We start from the raw sequence: 14,893 nt of genomic DNA on the forward strand, positions 1-14,893 counted from the left end.
AAGGACCGCCTGATCCATCCTGGAGGGTTCAGGGGTGGGTGGGATCAGCTCGTGTTCGTTGCATTCTGCGTTCTGTGGCCATTCTGAGCCAAGGCCAGAAAGGTGCCCTAGGTTAAAAAGCTAATGCCAGCGGGTGCCGGGCCCAGAGCCTGGACCCGGCTGCTGCGCACCCAGCACAGCATGGTCACCCGTCTCCGCTCCCTCATCGCTTCCCCAGACCTTCCCCGGGCCTGCACTTTCCTGGGGTATCAGCACAGGGGGTAGGGGGCTTTGCACACTGCCGGGCCTAGCAGCGGCTCTCGCCGCATCCCCATCACCGAGGTCAGTCTGCGCCGCGAGAGGACTCCATAGCACTCCTACCCATAGGTGGTTGCCGATCCCATTGACAAGCCGCCGAGTGCCCACTGACAAAGAATCCAAGGGATGCCCGGGTGGCCCCAGGGATTGCGGGCATCTAGGAAGGCTTCCTGAAGGAGGTGAGAGCAGAACTGGGCTGCAAAGGAGGAGATCGCAGGGAAGAACATTCCGGACATGGGGAACAGGAAGGGCAAAGGCAGGGGCTGGGATTTGGCCTCTAGCAGGAAAGAAGGCAGCATGTTCAGGCGACAGTTAGAAGACGCTTGTTAGGTGGAAGGTGGAAGCCATGGCCCAAACACCTTGCTAGCCTTACTCAGTGTGGTGGCAACCGCTCTTTCCTCCCCAAACTCAACCTGCCTCCTCGAGGTTTGGGCAGGAGGTGGGCCAGTCCTGGCCAATGAGAGACCCATATCCCTCCCACCAGCCACAGTGATTGGGGCAGGGATGATGGTGTGTGACTGGGCTGGGCCAATCGGAGTCATTCTGGGGCCTCCTGCCCCAACTACAGAGGACCAGGCTAGTTTTCCACTGGTGTTTCTCAGCTGGTAGGACTACAGCTGGCAGTGCTGGTGATCTCAGTCCCAGAGAAGAAGGGAAAGCTGTGAGATGGAGAGAGAGAGATGCACGCACGGATTCGGTCATTCGTTCTTCCATTCACTCTGTAAAAACATCACTGGTGTTCGACCATACACTGTTGTCAGCTTTGGAGACTCACTGGGCTGTGAGCCAGGCAAACGCCACCCCTGATCTTGGACTGCTTATATTCTGTGTGGGTGGTCAGGCCAAACGAGAGATCAGTAAAAAGGTAATAAATCAGCAGGACGTCTTCAGATAATTATGGTTGCCCGAAGAACAAAGGGTAGGCTGATGAGGCCGAAGACCGCTGGGGTGGGAAGGTCCTGCTTTAGTTAATGGCCAAGGAAATCTCTCTGCCGAGGTTACATTTCAGCTGAGATCTGAATGAGTCAGCCATGGGGAGATCTGAAAGTTAGGCTATCCTAGCAAAGGGGACAACAAATGCAAATGTCCTGAGGCGGGAACAAATGAGATCCAGATCCAGACAATACCATCTGAGCATCTGGATCCAACCATGCCTGAAGCTGGGACTTTTCAGTGACATGAACTAATTGCTTTGTTGTTGTTATTCAACTAGCATCAGAGAAACTGCTGTTATTTGAAAGAGGCCTGACACTGTGAAAAACACTGAATGCTGCTCTCTGAAGCTGAATTTTGTGTCCTGTTAGGTAAAGGGAAATCACCGAAAGTTTTTAAATCAGGAAGGAATCTTCATGATCATGCTCCTTCTTTCCTTTTAGGTTCATCTCTCCCTCCCCTTCCTCTACCCTCTACAGCCCACCGGTACATGAATGTGGTGCTGTCAGTTCCCCAAAGGTCCTGCCTCCAGCTCTTTGCACATGCTGTTCTTTTTAGACACTCTTCCCGACTTTTTGTCTCCCAATCACGTCGGCCGGGCATCAACCTAGATGTCGCTTCCATTAGCTTCATTAACTCTCAGGACTCTCCACGTCTGTGCTCCTTTCCCTGTGTTCCATGATTACATCACAGCACTTATCAGCGCAGTTTGTAAATTCCAGGGCACTGTGTCCCACCTGCTGGACCGGGAAGGCGCTCATGACAGCTCCATCAGGTTCTTGTTGGAGACCCCAGCATCTGGTGCCTAGCAGGCACTCGATAAAAATGTTTTATCTAAGAGAGTTATAGACTGAATGTTTTTATCCCCAAAATTCATGTTGAAGCCCTAACCCCCAGTGTCATGGTATTTGGCAGTGAGGACTTTGGGAGGTGATTAGGTTAGATGAGGTCTTGAGGGTGGGGCCCCCATGATGGGATTAGTGTCCTTACAGGAAAAGGAAAAGAAGCCACAGTTTAAGTTCTCTCTCACTCTCTCTCTCTTTCTCTCCCTCTGTCCCTCGCTCCATCCCTCCCTCGCTCTCCATCTGCCTCTCTCCCAAGTGAGGACTCAGCAAGGAGGTGGCCTGCTGAAAATCGGGAAGCTTGTCCTCACCAGAAGCAGAGTCTGCTGGCACCTTGTTCTTGGACTTCCTGGTCTCTGCAAGAAATAAATGTTGTTGAAGTCACCTGGTCTGTGCTATTTGGTTATGGCAGTGTGAAATGACTAAGACAGGGAGGAAGGCAGGAGGCAGAGGGAGGAAGGAGGAGTCTGGAACAGGCCAGGTACCAGTAGGAACTGGATTACATGATTGAATGAATGGGCACAAGGACGCGACAGTGATTTAGCCCTTGGGAGAAACTAAATGAAGGCACTTCATCACCAGGTCTGCCTGCTAAGGGCAGTGGTGTGAGAGGGGACCCGGAGGCTGGGAGGTTTCAGGCCGCAAAGTGCATCCAGGCGGCTGATGGCATGGACACTGCCCTCCTGCAGAGGGGTTCGAGTGGCTCCAGACAAGGCCCGCTTTCACTTCTGGGCTGGGGTCCCGCTCTAGGAAGGGAGTCCCTGCATTGGTTACTAAAGGAGAAATATAAACATCCCATGTGAGATCACAACCCCAGAGCAGCGTCTACCTAATACAGCTGCGCTACCCCGAACCGTGTTATGACCCAAATGAAGAAGTGGTTGGCAAGGTAAACCGTGAAAAGCATTAAATCTGTTCATAAAAGCCGCAGGAGAATTGGGGAGGTACTTAAACAAAATAACAGCCGGTTGAAAAAGAAAGGCCTGACAAGCGAAACGCAGGGATGTGCTTGCATAATGGAGGGAGAATGGGAAGAAATGGGAATTTTTTCTTACAGTCCTTGGATTGTTTTTTAAGTTTTCTGCGTAATGACAAACAGGTCCCGTTGACTGTTGGCAATGTGGAACATCCAGAGAATATTCCAGATGCCCCCCCACGCTCTCTCTCTGAGGCCTCATCGGGATGGTTGGAACCCACGCCCCCCACGCCCCCCACGCCCCTGAACCCCGTGGCATCTCTCAGGCCCGGCTGACCTACAGCCTGGACCCCGCCGCAGAGGAGCCTCACCTGAAACCCCCTTTCTCCTCATGCCAGGCAGGACCTGCAGTTTAAGAAGGGCCTTCCTGTCGCCAAACTTGTTTTCTTGTCTCGGGAAACCTAATCTCCCCAGCCCTGGGCTGGGAGAGCATGCAAATCAGCCTAACAGTGCTCCGCTCTGTGCGCTCTCCCTTATGCAAATCCTCCTGAAATAAATCAGGCTCGAGGGGCAAAGGAGGGAGAAGGTGGGGGGTCGCGGGGTGGGGCTCGGTACCAAATGGGATGTGAGAGCAGAGCGGGGCTGGGCCCGCTTCCCCGGTGACCCCCGCGGGCCGCCGCCGTCTCCTCCGCGGCCGCTAGATGGCGGCACACGTAGGGCCAGGGACGGCCAGTGCACCTGCCGCGGGCGCCGGAGCGCGCTGAGCCTCCCGCCGACGCCGCCGGGAAGCACCTCGGTTACTCCTTCACCTCTTCCGGGATCGAGGCTGGGGAAGCGTGAACTCGGCTTTTCTTCCCAAAGCCCACTTCTGCAAGGACAAGAGGGACCTCTAAGGGCGGTCTGCCGCGGCTTTGGAGCAGGCTGCTCCTGGCTCAGGATGGAGGGGGACAGATGGAGACAGAGGAAGGAAGGAAAGACAAACAAAGTTACGACTTTATGCAAAATCAGGTATATAAATGCTTTTTTTTTTAAACTTTAAGTTTAAAAACCAAATGAGTTAGCCATTTCTTTCTCTTCCAGGAGGCGTTCGTTAGAATGTCTGGGCGCAGAGCGAGACTCGCAGGGTGAAGGGCCGGCAGGAGCCCGAAGTCGGAGCCCCGGGAAGTTTTGATAAGCAAATGCAGCCCCGCGCTCGGGCGCTCTCTATTGGCTGTTCCGTCACCGCCAGATTTTGACACAAATAATCAGATTGAAAATCAAGGAGGGGAACAGAAGAGGGAAAAAAAAAAAAAAAAAAAAAAAAACAGAGAGAGTGAGAGAGAGAGTTAAAAAAAAAAAAAAAAGGAGAAGTATCTATTTGAGCAGAGAGTCCGAGGTTGACAGAGTGGAGCCGATCCCTGGAGGCTGGGAGGTTCCCACCAAGACCAAGACTACATCCAGGACCAGAGGACAGAGCTGGGGACAGGTGAGTGCTGTCATCCCAGCCTCTTCTTTTGAAATTTGCATGTCTGACTTAGATTGTTTCCAGGCAGGTCACCTGGGCCCTTTGGCAGTTACAGGAAGAATAAGGGACTGGGATATCTCTCCCACAAGATGCCCTTGAACCCAGCAGAGAGGAGGTAGTGGGAGGCAGAGCCCTGTAGGGGCTTTTCCAAAACTGGTCAGGTCTGACCGGGATCACCTGTGCGTGCGAGGTCATACCCTCAACCCTAGCTCTCCCAGGGACCTGGGCAGAGCGTGGGGTGGCGCTCATTCAGGCATCTGGCTTAGTGTGGCCCTGTCCCTCCATGACCCTGAGCTTCCCTTGTCTATAAGATCAGAGTGAAATTGAGAGAACTCCGAGGGAAGGTCTACCGCCAGCAACCCATACTCCCCAGTACCCTTCACCCAAGTTCCTGGGGCACTTTGAGAGGGAGTGTCCTCTCATCCAGGGCCCCGTGAGGGGAGAAGGGAAAACACCTTGTCCACCAACCCCAGCCCCTAGCCCCCAGCCCCCAGAAACCAGAGGGCTGCAGAAGGGCAGGGGGCGTCTCAGTCTTTTCTACCTAATTTTGGGATAAAAAAGGCTGAGTTTAGAGTCTGGTCATCGGGGCGAGGTGCCCACCCTAAACTAAGACGTGTTAAGGGAGGGGGTGGTCTGAGAAATGCTGTGGGTATGTGCTTGTGTACATTTTTCTGCGGGGAAGGTCCGCAGCTTTCATGAGTTTCCTGGAGGGGGTAAATTAATTTGCAGGCTCCGGACATGAATCTGATAGGAGCTAGCTAAGTTGTACCTGCCCACGGAGGCTCACACCTCCTGACTAGTTCTCAGCAGGCAATGAGTGGGTAGAAGATTTCAGTCTTAGCGAGGTGGCAAGTTTCTTGTCCTTGGAGCTGGTGCACAAGGGACCCTTTAAAGAAGGAGATGTGTGAGGTGTCTTCCAACTCAAGACTCAGAGGGTCGGTGTGCTGGTTGCCCTGCAGAAGGTGCTTGGGAAGCATCAGAAAGCCATATCTGCCTTGGGTTTGATGGATGGAGTTACTCAAAACCAATGCAGAACATTTCCTCGAGGCTTTTGGGAGGGTGGATGGGGTTGGGATGCTCTTGGAGACCACGAGGACTCCTGAAGCTTCTGGGACCCGATCCCAGGAAAATAGCCTGATCACCTATGATCTCGTCCCTTTTCAGAAACAACAGAAAACCTTACCCCTCCTTAAATTAGAGGGAGGGGTTTTTTGTTCATTTGTTTTCAGGAATTCAAACCAGTGGGAGCTGCTCCAGTTCAGAAATGTCCAGGAAATGTTTTGTTCACTCATTTCTGTTCTTTTTGTAGTAAAATATACATGACGGGACCACGATCTTTTTAAACAGTTTGAAGTGTACAGTTTTGTAGCATTAAATGCATTCACAATGTTGGGCAACCGTCACCACTCTCCAACTCCAGAACTCTCTTCACCTTCTCAAACTGAAACTCTGTCCACATTAAACACGAACTCCCCTCCCTTGCCCGTCCCCCCCCACCCCGGCCCTTGGCTCTCACCACTGTCCTTTCTGTCTCTAGGAATCCAACTTCTCTAGGGACCTTGTATAAGTGACAGGTCTTACAGCAACCATCTCTTTGTGACTGGCGTATTTCGCTTACATGGTGTCCTCAAGATTTCTAGCCTGTGGTGGTCTTCCTTCCTTTTTCAGGCTGAATAACGTTCCATTGTATGGTTATGCCGCATTTCGTTTCTCCATCATCTGCTGACTGACACTGGGGGTTCGCCCATCTTTTGGTGACTGGGACTCGCGCGGCTGTGCATTGGGGGTTCCAAATATGCCCGAGTCTCTGCTTGCAATTCTTTTGGGTCTAAACTCAGAAGTTGATTCACTCTCTTGTGACATTGCAGTCTCTGAACTTAGCAGGAGACATTTGAGAACGACTGGCAAATCTCAAATAAAAATAATGACCCCTTTCTGCTGGGGCCCCTAACATGAAACAGACCCATTTCCCCTAACTACTACGTGGAAAGGGGTTTTTTTTGTTTGTTTGTTTGTTTGAGTCACGTCTTTAAATATAAAGGAAGTCCATAGGATCCTCTGTCACCGACTCTGAGAAACAACAGTCTTACCCAACCCTCCCAAAAAGGGAACCCGAGTGATGAGGTTCTCAGTCAAGGTAGGTCAGTCCTGTGCCGAAGGTCAACAAAATGCGCGTGGGATTTTAGAGCAAAAGGGAAGTTTAGAAAACTCTTAGTCCAACGGTCCCTTTTGAGAGACAGGAAAACCAAGCCCCAGGTGGGAGGCAGGCGTGGCCAAGTTCAAGGTCACAAGATCAAATTCAGCCCCACGGGAGGACCATGGCACCTCGTTGTGCCAGAGTCACCAGGCTGTGGCTCCGAGTCCACCTGGACGTAGGGGTGCGGGGCCGAGATTCTGGCTCGAGGTCAGGGCACCCTCTATCGGGATGGATTGGAAGAGATGTTAACAGCGAGTCTCCTTCCGGAGGCTGATACCATCACAGCCCCTGTTTCATGAAGAAATCTTTGGGTTCTTTCACAATCTGTGCTCTGAGCTCTTTCTCAGAACGGTCCGTGTGAATCAAAACGGTGTGGTTGTTAATTAACTACAGTATAGGTGATTGGTTCCTTTTTTTTTTTTTTTTTAACTCCGCTAGCAGGGGCCAAAAGGAAGTTCTCCTGGTGTGTTTGGCCCCCACGGGGAGCTTAAGGACTTGAAGCCCTGGGGTTGGCTCTGCCACTCTGCCAGGCTTGGTGGAGAGAACGTTCTAGGGAGTGTTGGGAGGGAGACTGGGGGCTCTGAAGGGAACCGGAGAGTGGACCCTGAGCATCCATGAACTTGTGTTGTCCTGACTTCTAAGCAGTTGACCTCTATGGTGTCCTCAGGCTCTGAGCCCAAGGGAAAATTAGAGCTTCTTGAAGGAGGTCTTTCTCTCTTGCTTCTCCATTCAAAACTCTCTAGGAGCCCATGTGCTTCTTGTGGGTTCTAGAAAAGACAGCGATCAAAGGAATATGATTTTTCCATCATCTTGCCCCACCAACCAGCCTTCTCTCCCTGCTCTAGGCAGTCCGTCTTCATGGGTGGTTGGAAAGACCCCAGGTCTAATGGTAAGAGCCCTGGGCCAGGAGTCAAGTCCCAGCAGGACAGGAACACAGGGCCTGGACGAGCCACTTTTCTCCCTCAGCCTCAGTTTCCCCTGTGAGCCCAGAAGACAATCATTGCTTTCCTTGCCCCAGTGGGTGTCAGTTTGATGGCATAACGCTCATCATGAGCTCTAGACACCTTTCTTAGCATGTAGGCGGACTTCCCTCCGTGCCAAGTAAGTGCCGACTCCGTGTCTTTTCAGTCGACAGTGTAGAGGCCGGGAGGCGGGGCCAGGGGGCAGCCTGGGATCTGCCTGGGATCAGGAGCCAGTCTCCAAGCCTCGTTCCTCCTTTGTGAATTGGGGCTGTAGCCACTCAGCTCCCAGGTCCAAACTCATGGAGTTAAGGCTACACAGATCCTGGCTACAAGAAATATCTCCGGCCATTCTAGCAGTCCCATGCCTAGCTTCGGTTCTCCTTGGCTTGCTACTAAAATACTCTGCACAAAATAATAGATCATCTTTTGATAGTGAGACCGTGGCCCTCGGAGGCTCCTCTAGAAAAAAGGGCAAGACCACACAAACCCCACCTCCCCTGGAGTGTGTGGGTCTCCTCTAGCTTTGCCCAGGGTCCGGCCTCCTTAAGGGATTCCTGGAGCCAAGAGTTAGAAGGGGGAAGAAAGGGGGGTGAGAGGAGCCCTGGGGGAGGGGGAGGAGGCAGAGGAAGACTGCCCCTGGCAGATAAGGCCACCGCGGGCTTCCCGACAAGCCTGGGAGAGACAGGAGGCCAGGCAAGCCCAGGAAGGGCACAATCTGACAGCTGGACTGGACCCCAGACCCTGCAAGTCCCACCTCTTCTTTTCATATCCCAGAGGTGAAGAGCCCGGAGCATGTCCCTGCTCCTGGTCCCGGGCTCATCCCTGTCCTCAGAGCACAACTGCTTTGGGTGGGGTACTGGGGTTGCAACCAGACAGGACAGGACAGGGCAGGACGTGGGCTGTGCCTGCCTTCCTGAAGCTTCTTCTCCTGCAGGCTGTGATGCCATCACCTGCTCAGGGGTCCTGCGGCCCCTGCACCAGGCTGAGCACTTTGCACGCCTCTTTGTAACAGAGGTCCTTCCTGCCCCAACACTGCCAGGAAGATGGCTTGTGATTTGGGCACAGCTAGGGGTCCCTCTCCTGCCTGGCTTGGGGTCACACTGGGGGAAGGGGTGACTCCCTGGGCCTGCTCCAAAGGCAGGGCTCCAAGCTGCCCTCTCTAATCTCCCTCCTCCCAGCAGCTCCTCGCTTTGGCCTTATCACCCAGCCCTGGCTGTTGTTGGAGCAGCTGTAATCCTTTTCCCGCGCTTGGCCCTATGGTCCCTGCAACCCTGCAGGGTGGCTGACCTGGGGAAGGGGGCTCTAGCTCTGAGGTTTGGGGATGGGACCAGCAGAGGAGCCACCAGGAATGGCATTGGCAAAGTATTTCCTGAACTCCTGCCTGGGCCTGGCCTGGGGGTTGGGAGGAGAGAGGACCACTCAGATGTTCTCTGTCTCCCAGGAGCCTTCAGCAGAGCCTTAAGGACGTGTAACATCTGGCAGAGGGGGTGGGGGGCAAGTGTCAAGGTGTTCAGGCTGGTCTGGCTCTGCCACAGCCCAACCCCCACCCAAGACCAAGAGCAGGTCCCTTTCCTGATTTCCATGTCTTCCCCCACCCCCTGAGCAGTGGGTCCGGTGACCACGCGGCTAAGCTGGGCTGCCCACTGCTTCGTTCTCACAGGTGGCAGACACTGGCCTCTTTCGCTGCAGGCACAAAATGCCCTCCGGCTTCCCAGCGGGGTGACATGGGGGAGTCCTCTCGGGCCTTGAGCCCCACATGCAACTCCAGCCCCTTCCTCGACCCCCACTCAGAGAGAGAGAAGCCTGGACTCTGCACCTTACAGAAAACGGAGTCGGCCCAGAGAGGTCAAGTGTCTGCCCCAAAGTGCACAGCGGGTGAGCTGGGAGTCTAAGCATCCGGCTCCAGACCCTAGCTCAGGCCGCTCCTTCCATGGCCTCCGAGTGCCGCTCCCACAGGGGCGCGAATGCAGATTTCTGTATGGGGGGGCCACCGTGTGTCATATTTGAAGACACCCCTGTCCTTCCTTCTCTGCTCTCGGTGCGATTCAGGGCATGTGGGTAGAAGACTGGCCGTGGGGGTGTTCTAGAAGGTGGGCGCATTAATTTCCTAGCGAGGGAGGCATAGGGGGAGGTTAGGGTTCGTAGCCACTGCAGCAAACTACCAGAAACCAGGAGGCTTCAAACAACACAAAATTTGTTTCGTCCAAGGTTCTGGAGTCTTAGAGATCCCAGATCAAGGTGTCTGCAAGGTCAGTTCCTTCTGGAGGCTCTGGGGGAGTTTGTCACAAGCCTCTCTCGTGGTTTCTGGTGGAACCAGCGATCCTCTGGGCTCCTTGGCTTGTAAGCACGACCCTCCCAGCTCTGCTCCTGCCTCCAGATGGTGTTCTCCCTGTGCGTCTGTGTCTTTGGGCCCAAGGTTCCCGCTTCTTATAAGAACCCCGGACATACTGGGCTTAGGGTCCGCCCTAACTCAGGATAACCTCATCTTAGGTAAAATCTGCAAAGACCGTGTTTCTGCAGAAGATCACATTCACAGGTTCTGGGAAGACATGAACTTCTGGGGGCACCATTCAACTCAGGACAGTGGAATCCGATGTCAGGAAAAGGCTCTAAAATACAGAGGCTGTTGCCCTCTCGCCCTTCCTAACTGTTCTCCCCCCTCCCCTTGCAGGTGTGGGCGCACACCTACCATGCCACGCTCCTTCCTGGTAAAGAGCAAGAAAGCTCACACCTACCACCAGCCCCGCATCCAGGAAGATGACCCGGTCTGGCCTCCTGCCCTTAGCCCCGGTGAGTCAGATCTCCCCCTGTGGAACCCACCCAGGGCTCCCTGCCCCCTGTGTTGGGGAGGTGGTGGCATCCCTTCTGCAAATGCAGAAGCTCAGTAAATGTGTTGAATGAATGAATGAATGAATGAATGAATGAATCCCTCTCTTCTGACCCCATGAGATGGTGGGAGCATCAGGATTGGAGCTGGTTAGGACATGTGGGTCCTAACCAGACTCAGAAAACATTTAGGGCTGTTGGGTGCTCAGAAAGCTAACACTGGGCCAGGAGTTCTCCCCGGCGAGGTGTTCCTTTCGGCGTCCACCCTACTCTCACCATCCTGGGCAGGGCCCGTGCACACGAGCATCTGGGGACAACAGCAAGTGCGTCTCTGGGTCCCCTGGTATCACTGATGGTCTTGTCTCCCCACAGCAGCCAGGGACCAAGTCCTGAGCAATGATCCTGTCTTCAGCAGCCTGTTCCCAAACCACTGCTTGACCTGGACTGACCTCAAGCGCGAGCCAGAGCTGGAGCTGGACCAGAGCATGAGCAGGACGCCCTTGGTGCCAGGTACCCCGGCAGGGACCCCCGGCCACTCCCCACCAGCCAGTGCAAGTGGAATGGAGGGGGGATGGGCTCATGGAAACAGGGATCCTAGGAGTTACAGAGTCAGGATAGACCAACAAGGCCATCTGGATACAATCTGGGCTCTCCAGCTTCTGCTTGGACCCAGACCCTCTCCCACAGTTAATGTTTGGGGATACACACCACAACCCTCAGCATGAGGTCAGTAGGTGGAGAGAGGTGGGGAGCAGTGCCCTAAGTTTCAATGAATCAACACCATATGTGTGTCCCACTCTCCGCAGAGGCCCCTGCTGTAATGCCCCGATCCCAGGACAGGGACTCCGACTCACCCCCGTTCTACAAGCCCAGCTTCTCCTGGGATGCCCTGGCCTCGTCCTACGGCCACAGCTACCGGCAGGCCACCTCCACCATGCAGTCTGCCTTCCTCGAGCGCTCCGTCAGCCTGTACGGCAGCCCTCTGGTGCCCAGCACCGAGCCACCCCTGGACTTCAGCCTCCGCTGCTCCCCGGGCATGGATACGTACCACTGTATCAAGTGCAACAAGGTGGGCAGCTGGGGTGTGGGCAGGCTCGTGGGCCCTGCTCCGTGTCCCCTCCCCGGGTCCCTGGCAGCGGGGTGCTCCCTGTGCTGTGAATCTTGGGTCCTTCGGTGGGACCGAGGGTTCAGAATGCTCGTCCTCACCGTGGTTCACTGAGCCCGGGGATGCGGACAAAAGGCTCCGAGAGGCTGCATCACTGGCCCCAGAGCACACAGCAAGCTGACGTCAGTGCCAGCCTTCACATGTGGCTGTGGCAGACTCCCAGCCATTCAGCCCCTAGCTAGGGCCAGGAGGGGCCTTTTACATGCTCCCACAGCCCCCATTTTCTAGACAGGAATCCAAACCACAGAGAGGGAAAGGGACCTTCCCAGGACACACAGCAATTCCAGCGGAATCGACACTCCGGTGCTTCTCCTGCTTCATGCCCATCTGTGCCTGGGTGTAGAGGGGATGGGGGTGGCCTTGGGACCCCAGGCCCATTTCCCTCTCCTCAGCCCCCAGTGTCCTCATGCTCTGTCCCCCGCCCCCAGGTGTTCTCCACTCCACACGGGCTTGAAGTGCACGTCCGCCGCTCCCACAGCGGGACCCGGCCCTTCGCCTGTGACGTCTGTGGCAAAACCTTTGGCCACGCCGTGAGCCTGGAACAGCACACGCACGTCCACTCCCAGGTGGGCAGCAGGCCAAGCCCAGGACACCCCCGCCCACCTCCCACTCCTGTTCTGGAAGCCTCGGGAAGCTTCCGCAGGAAGTCTTGGGGCTGTGGCCGGACCCCTCACCCTGCCCCTGAGAGTGACTCAGATCAGGGGTCCTTTACTCCCTCCTCTGGGTCCCCAAAACCCTCTTTTAAAAATTGTTATATCATACATACTTTACCTTGTTCTTGATAATGAATAATGGTGCTTTAGTGCTAGTTATGTTATCGTTTTCCCAACACCCATTCTTAACTGACTTCCCTCCCCGGTGGACCAAATGTGCTTCGGGGAGAGCTCCTGGCCCAGGGGGATGCTCAGAAATGATCGGCGTGGGCTGTGTGCACAGAGCCAGGGTCCTTCGCTTCGACTTTTAGAATCTTGGCATCAGGCTTAAATGACCCTCTTGTCCCACTTAGCTTCTCGAATATTCCATTCCAGGAAAGTGCCCGAAATGACCCGAGCTGCTAACACCGGGAGAGGCAGGGTAGGGCCACGAGAGCTCTCAGCTGTGAGCGCACACCCCATGCTAGTTGTCGGCTCAGCTCTCTACCCTTTGAGCTCATTACTGCTGTTGTCATGTACAGATGGGGAAACTGAGTCTCGAGGGGTTAAAAGACTTGTCTAAGGTCATGCAGCCTTGAAGTGGCAGAAGCCAGAAACTGGCCCCAATAATACAGACTCTTAACCAAAGCCCGCAAAGCCCATGACCATGTCCCAAGTCAGTCGATCTATCAGTCAGTCAACAAACCCATGGTGAGGCTCATTTTGCATGGGATACTGTGAAGGTTGCAGGGGAAAGCCCAGAGGAGGCCTCTCAGGCCCCAGGCCTCGGGGCCCCCTCTTGGGATGCAGAAATGGGGGTCTCTGGGTCCTGCTCCGCCAGGACCCGTTCTCGAGGCCCCCCCAACGAGTGTCCTGTTCCTCAGGGGATCCCGGCAGGGCCCGGACCTGCGCCCGGCGTGGCAGTCCCGGGTCTCGAGGCCCCGCCCGCGCCTGACCCCCCAGGGCCTCGTTTCCTCCGGCAGGAGCGCAGCTTCGAGTGCCGGATGTGCGGCAAAGCCTTCAAACGCTCGTCCACCCTGTCCACGCACCTGCTCATCCATTCGGACACGAGGCCCTACCCCTGCCAGTTCTGCGGCAAGCGCTTCCACCAGAAGTCGGACATGAAGAAACACACCTATATCCATACGGGTGAGGCGCGCCCCTCGCCGGCCCCAGGGCTCCCCGGCCGCGCCGCATGGCCCAAGCCGCCTCTCCCCGCACCCCTCCATCCCACGCGTAAAAGGCCCTGCTGCGGGCGGGGGTGCACTCAAGTTACAAAGCGAGGGGCGCTCTCCTCCACGCAGGGGGCTGGGTGCGCTGCTCCTTAACTACACTTTGCATGGGAAAAACCCCGGGAAGGAAGGAGCCCCAGTGTGACCGCTGGGGGGGGGGGCGGGGAATGTGAGACCAGCAGGTGGATTCGCAGTCCGCTCACTCCTCCCCTCATTCACTGCTCGGCTCTCACCTGAGCGCCTGGACGTGGTCCCTGTTCGCCCAGGGTGCAACCGGGGGCCTTGTGCTCCTGGCTCCCTTTTGTAGTTCTTTTCTAAAGCGCATGTCGGGCCTCGAGGTAACACAGCCTAGTCCGGCAAACAAAGGCAGGACAGCGGGCCTGGCACCGACAGCCCTGACGCGGCCCCTGCTGCCCCGCAGGTGAGAAGCCCCACAAGTGCCAGGTGTGTGGGAAGGCCTTCAGCCAGAGCTCCAACCTCATCACCCACAGCCGGAAGCACACCGGCTTCAAGCCCTTCAGCTGCGAGCTGTGCACCAAGGGTTTCCAGCGCAAGGTGGACCTACGGCGGCACCGGGAAAGCCAGCACAATCTCAAGTGAGGCTGCACCTGCCCCAGGCTCTGGCCAGGCTGCCCTGAGGTCCCGTCACCCAAGGGGAAGCCACCCTCCTGTGCCGAGATCCCCCATCTCCTGGCCAGCCTGCCCTGGGGTCCCCTGACCCAGAGGGAGGCCAGGCTCCTGTGCCTAGATCCCGGGTCTCCCGGAGTCAGTGCTGGGCAGGAATCGTTCAGCTTGGTTTGAGACTCACAGAATTGCTGTGTGACCTCCAGCAAGCTGCTTTCCCTCTCTGGACCAATATTTTCCTGCTGCAAAATATGGGAACTGGGCTGGGTCTTTTTTGAGTTGAGGTTGTTTAGAAGTCTAAGAGCTTGGGCTACTTCCCTCGGGCAGGGCCCAGAAAGCCAGCATAGCCCCCTGCGAACAAGGATGTTGAGAATAGTCCAGAATAGGAATCCAAACAGAAATTCTCCCCCTCTGCCTGCTGCCCACTGTGCTGGAATCTGGTTTTTAGTGGGTCTCTTTCAGGCTGCCATGGACAACCAGAGTGGTTTCCTGCCCCAGTGGGAGGCCTCATTCCCCTCTGCTTCAGCTGGATATGCCAGCTGCCCCCCACTTCTGACTGGCACGCAGCTGGCCCCTAGGGTTCCAGCTCTGTTTTCAGGCCAAGGGGCTGGAGAGACAAGCAGTCATGCTCTCAGGAGCCCGTCCCTCTCAACTGCTGTAAATAAAAATAAAGACACAGATTTATTTACCCTTGACCAGTGTTTAGTGTGTCCTGGGTGCAAGTTAGGCTTTGGGGAGGGATGGTAGGGGGCTTGGAAGGGCA

General features: G+C 55.5%; 1 protein-coding gene across 4 annotated transcripts; it reads left to right on the top strand.

Annotated features, from left to right (window-relative positions):
• The first annotated feature begins 4,327 nt into the window (after positions 1 to 4,327).
• GFI1B (growth factor independent 1B transcriptional repressor) lies at positions 4,328 to 14,636 on the top strand. Of its 4 annotated transcripts, none has more exons than XM_032866157.1 (7): positions 4,328 to 4,453; positions 10,323 to 10,441; positions 10,850 to 10,987; positions 11,284 to 11,546; positions 12,071 to 12,208; positions 13,159 to 13,423; positions 13,928 to 14,636. In XM_032866157.1, exons 2-7 carry the CDS (start codon positions 10,342 to 10,344, stop codon positions 14,104 to 14,106), a joined length of 1,083 nt encoding a protein of 360 aa, XP_032722048.1. In that variant the 5' UTR covers positions 4,328 to 4,453; positions 10,323 to 10,341; the 3' UTR covers positions 14,107 to 14,636. The 4 variants fall into 4 exon arrangements, with proteins under 4 accessions (XP_032722048.1, XP_032722050.1, XP_032722049.1 ...); XM_032866159.1 differs by having other exon boundaries at positions 13,258 to 13,423; XM_032866158.1 differs by having other exon boundaries at positions 10,853 to 10,987.
• Positions 14,637 to 14,893: the final 257 nt, after the last annotated feature.

The sequence above is a fragment of the Lontra canadensis genome, unplaced genomic scaffold (genome assembly GCF_010015895.1).
Source record: "Lontra canadensis isolate GAN:19392208 unplaced genomic scaffold, GSC_riverotter_1.0 scaffold30, whole genome shotgun sequence".
Lineage (NCBI taxonomy): Eukaryota > Metazoa > Chordata > Mammalia > Carnivora > Mustelidae > Lontra > Lontra canadensis.

Coding starts and splice junctions, on each gene's coding strand:
- GFI1B (XM_032866157.1), top strand. CDS start 10,342: ATGCCACGCTCCTTCCTGGTAAAGAGCAAGAAAGCTCACACCTACCAC. Junction 10,442..10,849: donor GCCTCCTGCCCTTAGCCCCG/GTGAGTCAGATC, acceptor GTCTCCCCACAG/CAGCCAGGGACCAAGTCCTG. Junction 13,424..13,927: donor ACACACCTATATCCATACGG/GTGAGGCGCGCC, acceptor GCTGCCCCGCAG/GTGAGAAGCCCCACAAGTGC.